This window comes from Zingiber officinale, chromosome 4A (genome assembly GCF_018446385.1).
Source record: "Zingiber officinale cultivar Zhangliang chromosome 4A, Zo_v1.1, whole genome shotgun sequence".
Classification (NCBI taxonomy): Eukaryota; Viridiplantae; Streptophyta; class Magnoliopsida; order Zingiberales; family Zingiberaceae; genus Zingiber; species Zingiber officinale.
The window spans coordinates 93,914,384-93,931,127 of NC_055992.1; the positions used below are offsets into that span (position 1 = coordinate 93,914,384).

The following is a 16,744-nucleotide window of genomic DNA, read 5'->3' on the forward strand; positions in this document are numbered from 1 at the left end:
AGTGGGCTTAGTCTGGTACCTTTTCAGGTCGGGAGGAGTCGGCAACGAAGTTTGCCATTTAGTCTGGAAAGGCGGTGGCTCGGGGAAACGCAGGAAGAAAAAATGCTTTTTCCAATGTTTATTGGAGGTAGGCATTTTATCAAAGAAAACTAGGTCGATCCGAGCTTGGAACAAGAAGGTGCCCAACTCGGACTGCTTGGGGTAGTAAAAATAATGGAAGATTTGGGGCTTAAGGGGAATATTATGCACCTGGAAGAGCACAACTACGCCGCACAACAACCTAAAGGAATTTGGCACGAGCTGGCCGAGCGGAATACGAAAATAGTTACACACCTCTAAGATGAATGGGTGGATCGGAAACCTAAGGCCACCTATGAATTGGTCGCGGAAGAAGGTAACAGTCCCAGCCGGCGGGTCATGGGGCCGGTCGGACGACTCGGCCAAAACAAGTTTATGGTCAGAAGGGATGTCGTATGTATTGATTAGCTTGAAGGCATCTCCCGAATCAAACCCACTCTCCATGGTTTGATACCAAAGACCGGGAGAGGGGGCGGAAGAACTAGCCATTACAGTCAGAGTACGAAGCAAAGGGAAAGCAGAAAAGGCAACGGAGGAAACAAACGGAACAGTGCCTGCGAAGCACAGACACCACCGGAATGCGAAGAAAAAGCGCGAAGAAAACAAAAAAGAAGAATGAGCAGAGAGTTCTTACGGGAAAAAGGATGGTTGGAGAAGAGAGCGAATAGCCGGAATGCCGAGAATCGGTTCGCAGGAGAACGAAGCAGGAACCTTCAAGAGCACGGGTGCGATAAAGCGGAAGCGGCGAAAGGAAAAGAAGCGGCCTTATAAAGGTTGGGTTTGATTTGATTTAATTTAATTTAATTTATTTTTATTTTTATTTTTATTTTTATTTTTATTTAATTTAATTTTTAATTTTAATTTTAATTTTTAATTTAATTTGATTTGATTTAAATTTAATTTAATTTTAATTGGATTTGATTTAATTTTAATTTAATTTTATTTAATTTAAATTTTATTTAATTGAGTCCTTAGTCATCTCACCCGATCTACGTTTTCAATAAGGGAATCCTATAATTTTGTAAGATGAATTAGATTCAATTTTAGGATTTGGTTTAGCTTTGTGTTAGATTCGGGTTTAGTTTTAGGTTCAACAAATAGACATTTTTTGGATAAATTTCTGAGCTATGGTGAGTCACGTGGGCATCATTAGAGTAACTATGCCTTCGAGGTTTTCCAAATAGTCCTATCCACTGAACTTAATACAAAACCTTGGTCTAATTGGTTAGGATCCATAAAGGGTAGCTTCGGTCAGTTCCACTTAGCCAAATGCACCAGGTCGAAGCCATATCTTCCTAGACATGCATAGACTAAGCTTCACTAATGTACTATCATTCAAAACTTCACCAGTACCATAGGTCAAGTTAAACTTGGTCCCTTTCTAATTAGTCTTAATTACCCTGCCGGGTAGCTTAGTTTGGGTTACCTTGTTGGATAGGTTAGTTCTAGATGTGTCAGCTATTCTGGAGTCTCCCCCTGAATTATTGGCCTTTATTTAATTTTTGATTCTTGGTTTATGTCTGTTCTTTTTGTAGTTATAATTTACTTGATAATATTCTAAGTCTTGGTGTGGCTTAAAATATTTAGATTTTGAATTTGCTGTTTTAGGTTTGTATTTTATTTTTTGATTTGATTTATTTGATTTTATATAATATATTTTTTCCTTTGGGTATGTAGTATTGGTTGAATCCTACTTGCGTGGTTAAGCACGCTTTCGGAACCCAAACTTTACTTGATTTTTTGTTTTGAGTTATTGACGATTTAAATGTTTTATTCGAACTTGACTTGTAGCGGTTTTGTTGTAAATTTCTTTTTGATTATTTAATATTAAATCTAAATTCTTAGATCTAGATGTAAATTTTTCTAACATTTCTTTTAATTTGTTAATTTCTATTTTTAGTGATAAATTTTCCTCCTCAAGTGTTGGGTCTTGAGTTGGATTTGGATTTTTGAATTGTTCCTTGAGATTTTGATTCTCTTCAAGGAGCAATTTATTTTCTTTTTCTAATTTAATTAATTTACTATTCAAACATGTGATAATTTTAAAGAATTTTTTATTTAAATTAAAATTTACCTCGTAGGGACCTTCTGAAACAAGTACGAACTCGTGGCTCGATTCGGGTTTGGACCCGTCTTCCGACTCTTCGTCCGATTATTCTTCGAGGGCCATCAGCGCGAGGTGGCTCTGGTGCTTCTGATCTTCGGCCTCCGATTCGTCCGAGGAGGAGTCGTCCCAAGTCGCTTTGAGAGCCTTATTCTTGGATGTCTTTGTCTCGTCGCTCTTCAGTTTCGGGCACTCGTTCTTGTAGTGGCCCTTTTTGTTGCATCCAAAGCAGGTTACATTCCTCGGTTCGCTTGGAGAGTTGATCTTTTGCAGGTCCTTCTTGCTGAAGCTCTTCTTTCTCCTGGTGAACATTTTCCTTATCAGGTTCACCAAGTATTCTTCATCTTCAGTCTCCTGATCAGACTCTTCTTCGGGTTCAGGCTTGTTTTTAGATCTCTCCTTAGAGGAACCTACAAATAAAGCTACACCTTTCTCGGTCCCGACGTTAGTTTGCTCATGTAATTCTAATTCACAAAAAAGCTCATCTAATTTCAATTTTGATAAATTTTTAGAGATTTTGTAGGCATCCACGATAGATGCCCACAAATTATTGTGGAAAAGCGTTCAAGGCATACCTTATGAAGTCCCGGTTCTCCATTTGATGTCCTATTGCGTGGAGTCCGTTGAACATGTCCTTGATCCTCGCGTGATGTTGACTCGCCGTTTCTCCTTCCTGCATTTTAATGTTAAATAACTTATTTAATAACAAATCGCGTTTTGTTACCTTGGCGTCGCTCATTCTTTCGTGTAGCTCGATCAACTTGTCCTAAAGTTCTTTCGCATTCTAGTGCGATCCTACCCAGTTCAGTTCTTCCTTTGTCAGTCTGCATTGCAGCGTGTTGAGTGCCTTGAAATCTGTTGAAGCTTTCTTCTTCATGTCCAGAGTCCACTGTTCCGGCTCTAGTGGAATTCCGGAGTTGTCGACCGACGCCTTGTAGCCTCTAGTGACGTTGAACCATTGGTCGAAGTTCGTCTTTAGGTACACCTCCATCCGCTTCTTCTAGTACGAAAAGTCATCCCCGTTGAACAGGGGAGGACGTACTGTGCTGAAGCCTTCAATTTGATACATCCTGCACACAAGAAAAAAATAGACAAAAGAAAGTCCCAAGACATGGTCTTGGATTAGTAGTGTGGGATAAAATAGATATAATTTAAGAACTGAATTGGTGTTGCACCAATTCAGATTGATTGTGACGAAAGAAAAAGTTTCCAAAAAGATAATAGTACCAGTTTGAAAATTTTCGAAAATCTAAAAATCGACAAAGAAAAGGAAAGAAAATTACACCCCTGTCTGATTGGTGGTTGTACCAAATCAGAGCGGTACCTGCTCTGATACCACTTGTTGGATCGTAGCGTTTGATAGAGGGGGGGAGGATGAATATTGATTAAAAAAAAATCGTAGAGTGCACAGCGGAAAAGTAACAACAAAAGAATAAATCAACGCTAACCAGAATCGTTTTTTACTTGGTTCGGAGCCTTTGTCGACTCCTACTCCAAGGTCTGCACGCAAGGGTGCTTTCGATGGGCAATCCACTAGCAATTCGAATATTTGATTACAAATTGAATTACAAGAATGCTAATAGAAAAACAATACCGACAAAAGGAAGAAAACAAAAGAACAGCGCGTGGTCGGAGTAGTTTCGTAGTGTCGCAAGAGCACAGAAGAGCAGATTGTCAGTTGTTGTTGGAGCTTCGGCCTTGACCCTCCTTATAAAGGAGGTTTGGGGCACCTGGAACCTCCAGGGCACCCTGAACATGATGTATCCGAGCCAACCAGGGCGCTCTACGTGGCGAGGTGACGCTGAGGATAAGTTTTTGACTCCAGGCGCCCGGAACCCTCCCGGGCGCCCGGAACCATCCCGAGCGCCCAGACCCTCTTTTTCCAGCAAATTCCTTCATACAAGAAAACGTTAGTCCGGAGACAAATATAAGATATATCCTGTAAGACAGAGTGTTAGCAAAGTTTAAAATTAAATAGAATATTAATTAGATTTCATCTCTCCGAGACCGGAATCTAGTCAAGATTTCGACCTAGAGTTCCGAAATGGTTTTAAGTTGGATCGGCACCTAAGTTCCCTTCCCGGGAACGCGCCCTCACAGTCACTCCCCTCCAGTGACTTACCTTCACTTATTTGTCAGACGTCCGGTCAGCCCTTCGACCCGTCTGGGCTTCGTGCCAACTATCCGGTCAGGCCGTCGACCTAGCTGAACTTCATGCCAAACATCCAATCAGCCCATCGACCCGTTTGGACTTCGTGCCAGCTATCCGGTCGGCCCGTCGACCTAGCTGGACTTCGTGCCAGACATCAGGTCAGCCCGTCGACCTGTCTGAGCTTCTCTTGCACACTCGGTCAGAGTGTTAGATAACAACGAAACTAACTTAACATATTTTGTCATTCATCAAAACTTGAGTTAGACCGTTAGTGCTAACCGCACCAACACTTCTTTCTCCTGATGAGCATCTTTCTTACTAGGTTCACCAGGTGTTCTTCATTGTCTGAGTCTTGATCAGACTCAACTTCAGGTTCTGGTTTGGTCTTGGGTTTTTCTTTTAATATCCTACAATAAAAGCAACACCTTTATCAGGTTTGGCACTAGTCTGTTCGTGCAGCTCTAATTTGTAAAAAAGTTCATCTAGTTTCAATTTGGATAAAATTCCTCGAGATCTTATAGGCATCCACGATGGATGCCCATAGTGCATTTCGAGAAAATGTGTTTAGAGCATAGCTTATAAGATCTCGGTTCTCCATCTGGTGGTCGATTGTGTGAAATCCATTAAGGATGTCTTTTATCCTCACGTGCAGTTGACTAGCAGTCTCACCTTCTTGTATTTTGATGTTAAATAACTTATTTAAAAATAGATCCCTTTTTGTTACCTTTGCGTCGTTGGTTCCTTCGTGTAGTTCTATGAGTTTGTCTCATAGCTCTTTCGCGTTTTCGTGTGGGCCGATGTGGTTTAGTTCCTCCTTCGTTAGTCCATACTAGATTGTCTTGAGAGCCTTGAAGTCGATCTAGGCCTTTCTTCATTTCCGAAATTACAGCATTTTCGACGAGCGCCTTGTATTCTTTGGTGATGTTGAACCACCAGTTGAAATCGGTCTTCAGGTACACCTCCATCCGCCTCTTCCAGTAGGGGAAGTCGTCTCCATTGAAAAGAGTAGGACGAGCAGTGTTATATCCTTCATTTTGGGTCATTTAGATCTGAAATAGAAAACTTGAAGAATGTACCAAGACTTGATCTTAGATTAGCAGAGTTTGAGGAAAAAATATATCGAGGAACTCGAGTGGTGTTGCATCAACTTCGAAAAAAAGAACCTGAACGAAAAAGAGTTATTTGAATAGATAAACTTTTATCAATTCAAATAGAATGAAAAAAAACTAAAATTCAAAACTAAAATGATTTCCCCTGGCTTGATTGGTTATTGCACCAATTCAGAGCAAAACCTGCTCTGATACTACTTGTTGGATCGAGACACACGCGAGAGGGGGGGAGGTGAATCACGTGGTTTTTGAAAACTTGTTTTACATTTTAAAACTAAAGGCGAAGTATGCAGCGGAAAAAGAATTTAGAAAGTGAAGTAGAAAAGTAGACAAGAAAGCATGTGTTCAATTTTACATGGTTCGGAGCCTTCGACGACTCCTACTCCAAGACTCAGGCCCTGCGAACCTATCAATAGGCAATCCACTAAAACACCTCTTCCGGTACCTCCATAAGAGGGAATCGAGTACAAAGAGAAGAAATAGAAAAGTGTAATAGGCTACACTTTCCATTATGCAGAATTAAGTATAACAAAATAGCTTCGTTACTGACAAGTAAGAATTGAAGTCCAAACGCTTGTTTGTCGATGTTAGTATGACGTCTGCAATCGAAAGTCCTCGAAATGGTTGTCGGGCACAACAACTTCGCAGCACAGCAGGAGGACGTAGTAGCAACACTCGGAAGCCCAAAGGATCGTGTGGAAGTTCGTATATCAGTTCTGTTGAAAGCTTTGGGCGAGTATTTCTTTTATAAGCTGTGAAAAGTGTTGGACCCCGTGAGTATTTTGAAGTGATCAACCAAGTTGGTTAGGTCCTGCTTTGTGTTTGATCCCTGTGTCTGAGTGTGCAGGAGCTTAGGAGCGCAGGAAGTCGAGCGGAAGACGCAGCTAGCGAGAAGGACGGCACGGGAAGAGAGCCGACGGGCTCGGTGCGTCCGAAGGACGAGAAAGCTGCGGAAGAGTACTCCGGTGGACGAGAAGAACGTGCATGGCGTTCGAGGGACGAGAAGCCAGACGGAAGCCCGCTCGAGGAGAAGACCGGAAATTGGGTTCGGGTGAGCCCTATTTCGGTTGACCGAATCACCCAAACTATCGGAGTATCGGAAGCCAACGCAATGAAGCTGGAAAAGAAGCACAAGCTGGAAATTCAGCTTGAAGGCGCCTTCATGCTTCATGAAGGCGCCCTCAACATGAAGGCGCCTTCAACAGGTCAGATTTGACCGTTTGCGCTGCGGATAAAACTTTATCCGTTGACCGAGTTGGAGGCGCCTTGAACCTTGTTGGAGGCGTCTTGGACCCTCGGGATAGACTTTCCAAGAGCTATATAAAGGCCCCTGGAGCTAGGAAATATTCATCACTTCTTCATTCAACTCTGTAACAACTTCCTAGCAATAGTTCTGAGCTGTTAGAGTGTAAAAGACTTCTCCGCCTTCAGCAAAGAAGATCTTCTACTGCGCTTTTCTTACTGCCCTGGATTAACAACTCTCTTGGTTGTAACCAGGTTAAATTCCTGTCTTCTTATTTCTTTATTGCTTTATTATTTTATTTGCTATTGTACTATTTGAGTTGAAAGTACGGGGAGGGTATAGTTTTAATTTTTCAGAAGCAATTCACCCCCCCCTCTTGCCGGCCTCCGCTGCACCTACAATTGATATCAGAGCCCGACCGCCTCAGAAGGACTAACCGCCGACTGAAGCACAACGATCAAATGATGGCCGGAGCGAATATTCATCCCCCAAAGTTCGACGGAGACTTCGCGACGTGGAAACGCCGGATGGAGGTATTTTTTTAAAACCGACTTAAATATTTTACTAACGATGAAATATGGTTTTGAAGTTCCGAAAAACAAAGAAGAGTACCAATGGACGAAGAAGGAGCAGGCCGATTTCGTGGCCAATGGAATGACAGAATTCCACCTTCTTAACGTGCTGCCACCACAAGAGGTAAGTCGGATCGGAAGCTACGACTCCGTGAAAGATCTCTGGAAAACATTCCTGGAGCTTCACGAAGGTACATCCGAGGCAAAGCTTGCAAGACGCAACATCCTCCGGACTCAACTTACGAACCTCCGGATGAACCAAGGCGAGAAGGTAGCACAACTCCAAGTGAGGATCAAAGAACTAATCACGCAACTCAGCAATCTCGGAGAATCGGTAACAAACCGAGACTCGATCCGGTATGCGCTCAACGCCTTCCCGAGAACTCCCGAGTGGGCCTCTTAGTAGATGCGTACTACATCTCTAAGGACCTTGAGGTAAGTACCTTAGAAAGTCTATTTTCTACCTTTGAACTTCACGAGTCCCGGATTGCAGATCCTAAAGAAGTAGTGAAGTCAAATCTTGACGTCGCCCTACAAGCCAAGATGGACGATCCCGATTCCGATGCATCAATTGACGAAACTGAAGCTGCATTAATGGCAAAAAGCTTTAATAAGTTTCTTAAATCTAACAAATTTAGATCGCATTCAAGTAAGCATCGTCAAAAAGGAAGGACGGTTCGTTGCTATAATTGCAACGAAGAAGGACACATCAAAGATGACTGCCCAAAGTTAAAGAACAAAGAGAAAGAAAAGAAAAAGGTAAAGTACAAGAAACCACAACCCTCCAAACACAAGAACCTGAAGGTCACTTGGTCAGACTCATCCTCCGAATCAGACGTCGAAGAATTCTCGGGGTTAGCTCTAATAGCTAACCATCAGCTGGAAGAAGAGTCAAGCTCAGAGATGAGCATCGATTAAGGGGGAGGAACATCAGAAGAGGAAAGTTGTAGTGAAGGGGTAGCATCACCTAGTCAGGTAAGTAAGTTACGCAATCTAACCTCGACTCAGCCTTTTCAATTTATTAAGTTTCTTTCTAAAGATTTATTCAAATTAGAAAAAGAAAATGCTAATTTAAATATAATTTTAGATAAATTGAAATCAGAAAATGATAATTTAAAATTTGAAATTAAGAGTTTAGAAACTAATGCATGCTTAAATAGATTTCCAAAATCAAAAGTTAGAATTTATGGAAAATTGAATTGGAACATTAGAAACCATCAGGGTCAACTTAGAAGAGTGCCCAAGAACTATGTACCCCCTAAATTTTTGAATAACCCTGTAAGAAAGAACCTCTATTGGGTTTCGAAATCTGTGCTAAATTAATTTATTTAATTAAAAGCTTACAGTGAGAAAATTAAATCTTGAGTTTCTTTATGGAAGCTTTGTCTAAGGAAGTGGTTGTTGCTCCAATAATTAAGAAGGCTTAGTGTCTCGTCACGACTTGGAAGTTAAATATTGAAATAAAATATTTAATTAACTTTCTGAAAAAGTATTAAACTAGAATTAAATAATCCTTTGAAAGTTTTTTTAACATCCTTTTTGAAAAATTCTAAAAATTAATTTTTGACTTCGAAATTCATTTTAGTTAGAATTTTTTTTGTTAAATTCAGAAAAATTCATTCTGATTTAGAAATTTTTGAAATATAAATTCTAAAAATTTTGTTTACTTAGAAATCTTTTGGAAAATTGTCAAAACTCATTTTGACTTAAGAAATTATTTTTGAAATCTTTTTTGGAAAATTCAAAAAAAAAATTGACTTAATTAAAAATTATGTTTACTTAGAATTTTTTTTTTTTTGACAACTCTGAATATTCCATTTTTTTTAATTTAAATATTTTTTTAAGTATTATACTCTTATCCCGTTTTTGTTGTGATCAAAGGGGGAGAGATTAGTACAAGTTTAGGGGGAGATAATTGTTAATTTTTTTTTTCTCTCTTTTCTCTGCTTAATCTTTTATTTAAGTTGCAATTTTACTTATTGCAACTTCATGCTTAAAGTGTTAGTTTAGTAATTCTCTTTAAAATTACTATTTGTCAATTTTATACCCTAACTTGAACTTGGGTTGATGCACATCAAAAAGTGGGAGATTGTTAGCCCCCGTGGGTATTTTGATGTGATCAACCAAGTTGGTTAGGTCATGCTTTGTGTTTGATCCCTGTGTCTGAGTGTGCAGGAGCTTAGGAGCGCAGGAAGTCGAGTGGAAGACGTAGATAGCGAGAAGGACGGCACGGGAAGGGAGCCAACGGGCTCGGTGCGTCCGAAGGACGAGAGAGCTGCGGAAGAGTACTCCGGTGGACGAGAAGAACATGCGCAGCGTTCAAGGAACGAGAAGCCGGACGGAAGCCTGCTCGAGAAGAAGGCCGGAAATTGGGTTCGGGTGAGCCCTATTTTGGTTAGCCGAATCACCCAAACTATCAGAGCATCGGAAGCCAACGCAATGGAGCTGGAAAAGAAGCACAAGCTGGAAATTCAGCTTGAAGTCGCCTTCATGAAGCTTGAAGCGCTGACCGAGCTGGAGGCGCCTTGGACCCTCGGGATAGACTTTCCAGGAGCTATATAAAGGCCTCTGGAGCAAGGAAATATTCATCACTTCTTCATTCAACTCTGTAACAACTTCCTAGCAATAGTTCTGAGCTGTTAGAGTGTAAAAGGCTTCTCCGCCTTCAGCAAAGGAGAACTTCTACTGCGCTTTTCTTACTGCCCTGGATTAACAACCCTCTTGGTTGTAACCAGGTTAAATTCATGTCTTCTTATTTCTTTATTGCTTTATTATTTTATTTGCTATTGCACTATTTTAGTTGAAAGTACGGGGAGGGTATAGATTTAATTTTTCAAAAGCAATTCACCCTCCCTCTTGCCGGCCTCCGCTGCATCTACAAAAGGCGCCTTCCATAAGGTTGAAGGCGCCTCCAATGTGTAAAATTTGATCCCGAGAATTGCTGGTGGCTATCGCTGTAAAGGTCAACTTTTATCCTGCTGAAGGCGCCTTCAGTGCAAGGCGCCTTCTATTAACAATGCAAAGGAACCTTTAGTGCTTGAAGGCGCCTTCCATGAAGGCTCCTTCAATTCCCTGGAAGATGCCTTGGGTACTATCCACCTGAGGTATTTTGTGGTCTTCTTGCCCTGCAAAGCGTATTAGTCTAATAAACCAAATAATAACCTGCAAGACAAGTGTTAGCACAATAATATGAGTAGTAATTAGACTCTATCTCTCTTGAGACCAGGATCTAGTCGAGGTCTTAGTTTAGGGATCCGAAATAGACCTAAACTGGACTGACGTTTACTGTCCTCAACTGGGACACGTCCTCACCGAGTTACTCTACTCTAGTGACTTACCTTTACTTACCAACTAACAGTTGGTTGACTAGTCTCTTGACCCACCAGGTCTTCATGCCAGCTGTCTGGTCTACAGACCCAACTGGACTTCTGCCGGCTGTCAGGTCCCGTAGACCCAACTGGACTTTCTGCCAGATCTCAGGTCGGCCTGTTGACCCATGTAGTCTTCACACCAATTATCCGATCCCGCAGATTTAGCTAGATTTCTACATGGTGTTAGCTCCTTTAGACCATCCATTTCTGCACACTTGGTAAAGTAATTAGATCGCAAATACATCTAACTTAACTCACTTATCATTTATCAAAACCTGAGTTAGACCGTTAGTGCAAACTGCACCAACACAAGTCTTATCTCTATCCACATCATCTGTCTTATCTTTATCCTCATCCTCATCCAAATCATAAAGATGAACTAGATCTTTTACCACATCATCTTCCATATCAACATTTCACAAGCCAACAATTTGGACCGAACCCAGTCGGTCTACTAGACCACTGGTTCAGTCTCTTGAACCGATTTGGGTCCAGTTTAACCCGAGTCAAATCCGGTTCATCCATTTGTGTTTGTCTTCTCTCTGTTTTGCTTCCAGCTCCAGGTTCCTGTAAAACAATCATACAAAACACAAACAAGCAACCTAACCTATATCTATAAGTCTACATGACCTACTAGGCTTACCTTTAACTTAGAGATCCCTCCTCCAAGTCTACAACTTAAGGGTCAATTCCTTATAATCAAGTCACACTCTTGTAAGACTACCTGACCTACTGGGCTTACCTTTTACTTTGAAATCCCTCCTCCAAGTCTACCACTTAAGGGTCAATCCCTTAGGATCAAGCCGTACTCCTATAAGTCTACCTCACCTATTAGGCTTTATGATTGGACTATATCCAAGAGTTTACCATTATCTAGGGTTACCTCCCCTTAGAATTTCCATTGCCTAGTTTCACTCACCAAGACTTCCACCACCTAGAGTTACCTCTCCTAGGATTTCCACTACCTAACTTCACTCATCAGGACTTCCACTACCTAGGGTTACCTCCACCTAGGATTCTACTACCTAGCTTTACTCACCAGGACTTCCATCACCTAGGATTACCTCCTCTAGGATTTCCATTGCCTAGTTTCACTTCATTCACCAGGACTTCCACCACCTAAGGTTACCTTCCCTTAGAATTTCTACCTAATTTCACTCACTAGGACTTACCCTTGCCTAACTAAATTAGGACTTGTTCTTGCTAGTCATCTAGTCCTGACTAGATTTCTCTTTTCCAAACATTAAGTCATATTTAGATCAACCCTTATCAAACTGACCAAACTTAGGTGCATTATCAAACATTAAAACCCTAAAAACTGATCGCACCAACAAGTTGCCCGTGCCCTCGCAAATGGCTCAGTCCAAATTCGACTCAAGCTCGAAGTTGATCAAGCTTGAGTCAAGTTTGAGCCAACTTGATTAGAAATTGAGTCAAGCTCGAACTTAATTATTATTGGTTCGGTGGCTCATCGAGCCAAACGAACTAATAATAATGTTTATTTTTATAATATATAATATATAAATTTATTTATTAAAAAAATAATAATAAAATCTAAGCTAGAGCTTGAGCTCATAAATCGAGTCGAGCCAGTATAAATTGAGTCGAGCCAAGTTCGAACCTAGACGGGCTCAAACTCAACTTAGCAGGTTTACCGCACTAGGCGACAGTACTACGTTAGAACTATATAACTCACCAGTCCTTTAATGGGTCGGGTCCAAGTCATCAAGATTAATTAATATACCCATCCATGCCTAATCGGTCACCAAAGTAAGCAAAAGAAGAAAAAAAAATCTTTTATTATTATCATCATTAAAAAGATCATATTTTCAGAAACGGTAATTTACCAACGTAGCAGATTTTACATATTACCCAAAATGTATATCCATTTTGGAATCTACAAAATCATGTGTCTCATTCTATTTTCTTTTCACGATAAGTCGACAATGGTGGCTTACTCCATAGATTTTAAAAGGGGCATGATGAGTGATCTGTCTCACCATTCCATCCCAATTTTATTCGTTCTCTTTTCATAATCTCCATAGCATTGTATTGTATTTTTTTACCTCATTTGGTCTCTTTTTTAAAATTTCTTGTTATTGTCAAAGGTAAAGTTCGATGAGTCGGAGAAGTCAGCCATGAGAAAAGGAAAATGAGCGCTTTCGAAAGATGAAATTGATTCATCAATTCTTTGCCGGAAGGCAATTCTGGCCGCAAGAGTATTGCCTATTGGTTCATCCCCTGTGACAAAGTAAATTTTTTATTTTAGATTAAAGATTTGAATTTTGTATGTTTTAGAATGATTTTATTTTTTTTATTGGTAATTGTTTGATGAAATGACAGACGAACGAGGAAACTCATCGAGACCAAGATGAAGAATGATTGATGAGAGATTAGATTTTTTTTTAAGGAAAAAATACTTTTCTATACATTTGGTCAAAATAATGGATGTTCTTTTTTTATTATTATTTATTTATTTATTAAAAGAAGATTGGTTGTCACGAGCAGCTATTTATCTTAGGGAGCTCACAAAATACAGAAGACTATTGATTGAAAAATTAAATTACAAACCAATAACATATGAACTCTGGGGAGGGTTGTGGAGGTCGACTAGATCTACCCAATGGACACACACAATTTTAACAAGCATATGCAGCTCTTCAATGGAGGACTGTGGAGGTCAGCTACTTAGGCATATTACCATGATCACTTTTAAGTTTATCACTAGGCGAATTAGGAAAGAACAGTCCACCTCTAAAAATAATCGGGTCCATAAGATAAATATATCTAGATTAATAATAATACAAAAGAGCAGACGCAAATAGCAGGGGCTGCGGGCCTGAGAGAGCCAGTGCAAAGCATTGTCATTACTCACGTGGAAGACCAATTAATCCAAGTTACAACACAGGCGATCGACTGTATCATGAGATGGTTTGACGAGCCACACTCATGGCGTCTCGTCTGAAGAAGGAAGGAAAAGTCAGCGACTCAACTCCAACTCTCCATAAGGCAGGCAATGCCCTCTTATGTGTTATTGGGTAGTAAAGGGGGAGTGAATGCAGGTCAATGAGCCATAATTATATTCCATTGTAGCTCACACTGCAGTTTCTGATCCGTTTCAGTAAAACTGAAGTATGAGAGAAACTGACAAGAAAAAGAAAAAGAAAAAAAGGGCGAGAAGAGAAATGTAGATGACGATCAATCAGCTGGATGATAATGAAGGGATCGTTTTGATGCGTAAATTTCCCTCGTAATGTTTTCGGTGCGGGCGTCCCTATTACGGATGATGTGTGTTGTCGATCCGTATCGCACGTACTCTCGGCACGTGCCTGCCTCTCCCACCTTGTTGCCACGCTCGCTGCTTGGCGGCCCACTTCTCGCATAAGACGCACTGAGTCGCTGCACAGTAACTGAGGGAGCAGGGAGAGAGAGGCTTGGATTGAGATTCATGCTGTGGGAAAGTAAGTGACCCTTTGGCATCGCTTTCCATCGTCGGCGTTGAGATCCGAGCGGCGGCTGCGCGAGGCGGAAGGGATGGGAGAGGTAGAAAGTTGGTTTCTTTTTGTTTTTTGTTACGATGTTTATTTCGTTGGAAGTATTTGTGTGATTTTGGAGCCGTAACGACGGTGGCTTTGATGGCAGGAGGAGAAAAAGGCGGCAGCGGGGGTGGAGGAGAAGGGGAAGGCGGAGGCGAAGGAGGAGAAGAAGGAGCAAGAGGCCAAAGCGGAGGAAGGGAAGAAGGACGGAGGCGGTGGCAAGGAGGAGAAGGAAGCAAGCGGGGAAGAAAAGAAGGCAGAGGCGGCGGAGGCGGCGGCGGCGACGCCGGCACAGCCTCCGCCGCCGGAGGAGATCGAGATGCGCGTGTTCATGCACTGTGAGGGGTGCGCGAGGAAGGTGAAGCGCAGCTTGAAAGGATTCGACGGTAATGAGGGCCTTTTGGCTTTTTGTGTGAGGTTCGAATGAACAAGGGAGTTCGTTTTTCGTGCCTTATTTTTTGCAGGGGTGGAAGATGTGAAGACGGACTGCAGAACCCACAAGGTGGTGGTGAAGGGGAAGAAGGTGGCGGAGGACCCCATGAAGGCGGTGCAGAGAGTTCATAAGAAGACCGGGAGGAAGGTGGAGCTGCTGACGCCGCTGCCGCCGGCGAAGCCGGAGAAGAAAGAGGAGGAGAAAAAGGAAGAGGAAAAGCCGAAGGAGGAGGAGGAGGAGAAGAAGGAAGAGGTCCACTACTACTTTTTCAAAATCTTTCGCCATCTCTGAACCTCAATCTCGTTTCTAATCCTTTCCTCCTCCGTCAGCCTCAAGTGTTCGAAGTGGTGCTCAAAGTCCACATGCACTGCGACGCCTGCGCACAACAGATCAAGAAGAGAATACTACGGATGAAAGGTTCCCCTGTTTCTCTGTCTCCTCTCCTGTTCTTCAACTTTAAGATCGCCACCAAAGATTCCTCCTTTTTCGTCGACGTTGACTAAAGATTCAAACTTTGAGCAGGGGTAGAAACGGCGGAGCCGAATTTGAAAGGGTCCCAAGTAACCGTGAAGGGTGTCTTCGACCCGGAGAAGCTGGCGGAGTACGTCTCCAAGAGGACCCGCAAGCACGCGGTGGTAGCGAAGCAAGAACAGGCGGAGAAGAAGGCGGCGGCGGCGGAAGAAAAGACCGGAGGCAAGGAGAAGATGGACGGCGATGCCGGCGGAGGCGATGCCGAGAAGAAAGAGGAGAAGGACGGTGGGAGCGAAGCAGCAGGCGGAAACGAAAAGGATAAGAAGGGAGCCGGCGAAGCTGCAGAGCCCCCCAAGGTGGTGGAACAGCAGATGAGAAACGAGTTCTACCAGTACCATCCGACGTATCCCGCCGGCGGATACGATCCCTCATATCACCCTCAGATGTTTAGCGACGAGAACCCAAATGCTTGCGCTGTGATGTAATGGAAGAAGGCAAGAAAAAAAAAAACTTCTTGTTTTTTTGGTCAAAAAAAGGTTTAATAATTACTGCATAATATTATGTCAATCTATCTCGAGAAATAAAAACTTTAGCTCTCTTCTTTCTCAACCATCAAAAGAATATTCCATTTTAATCTACTTTTGTTTTTCACTCGCTCGTTTAAAATTTTAATTAGCTGCCTAATCTAGCGTATATATATATATATATATATATATATATATATATATATATATATATATATATATATATATATGTGGGGTAGGGAACCATCTGGACTATATATATATATATATATATATATATGTGGGGTAGGGAACCATCTGGACCAGATTAGGACATCTAAAATTGATTCAGGTAAATACGTTCGCCTCAATGTTTTCGTCATTCGTCCCAAGGTCAATACGGAGGAGGTAAATCACGAACGACTATTAGCCTTTGGAATAGTGACTAGCACATAAAGGAGGTATTTATCTCGATTTTATCGAGATTCGAACCTCAAACCTTATTTGTGGTAAAATTCATGTGCTAGCCACTAGACCCATCCGAGGGGACAAAATTGATTCAGGCACTTACTATAGGCGAATGATGAACTCATTTAATATTTTTTTTTTATTATGTTAGATGTATTATATTTATTTAAAATTTAAATTTTAAAATTTTAAAATTTTAAAATTGAGTTATAATATGTTTGAGTCAATAATTTTTTTTTTTTATAAAATTCATGTTTCCCTCTTGATTTATAATATTCTAAATTAAAAATTTTAGATACTTACAAATATATTATATATATTTAGGATTTAAAATTTTAAAATTTAAGATTTAAACTAATAAAAATTCTTCTAAAGTTCAAATTTTTATTTTAAATTATAGTATTAGAGTCAAATAATTTTAAATATTTCAAAATAAAAAAACATTAGAGTCGAGGCACCTGACTTTAACCTAGGCACCGACCAAAATTAAAAAAATAAAAAATAAATAAATCAAGGCGCTGGATTAATTCTAGGCACCCCAATTGATATGTTGCGGATTGTTCCGTATGGAACGGTTCGCAGCATATCATTACACTATATATATATATATATATATATATATAACAATTTAGTGAACATATGAGATCTCTGACGTAATAGTTAAAAAACCTAAGATGCTAAGATAACGGATCGAGTTAAAAGAA

The 16,744-nt window shown here is 40.9% G+C and overlaps 1 protein-coding gene across 1 annotated transcript; it reads left to right on the forward strand.

The window, feature by feature from the left end:
* Positions 1-14,012: 14,012 nt before the first annotated feature.
* Positions 14,013-15,678, forward strand: LOC121970194 (heavy metal-associated isoprenylated plant protein 7-like). The gene is made up of 5 exons (XM_042520737.1): positions 14,013-14,172; positions 14,272-14,551; positions 14,630-14,850; positions 14,928-15,015; positions 15,121-15,678. The coding sequence occupies exons 1-5, from the start codon at positions 14,164-14,166 to the stop codon at positions 15,552-15,554; spliced, it is 1,032 nt and encodes a 343-aa protein (XP_042376671.1). The 5' UTR covers positions 14,013-14,163; the 3' UTR covers positions 15,555-15,678.
* Positions 15,679-16,744: the final 1,066 nt, after the last annotated feature.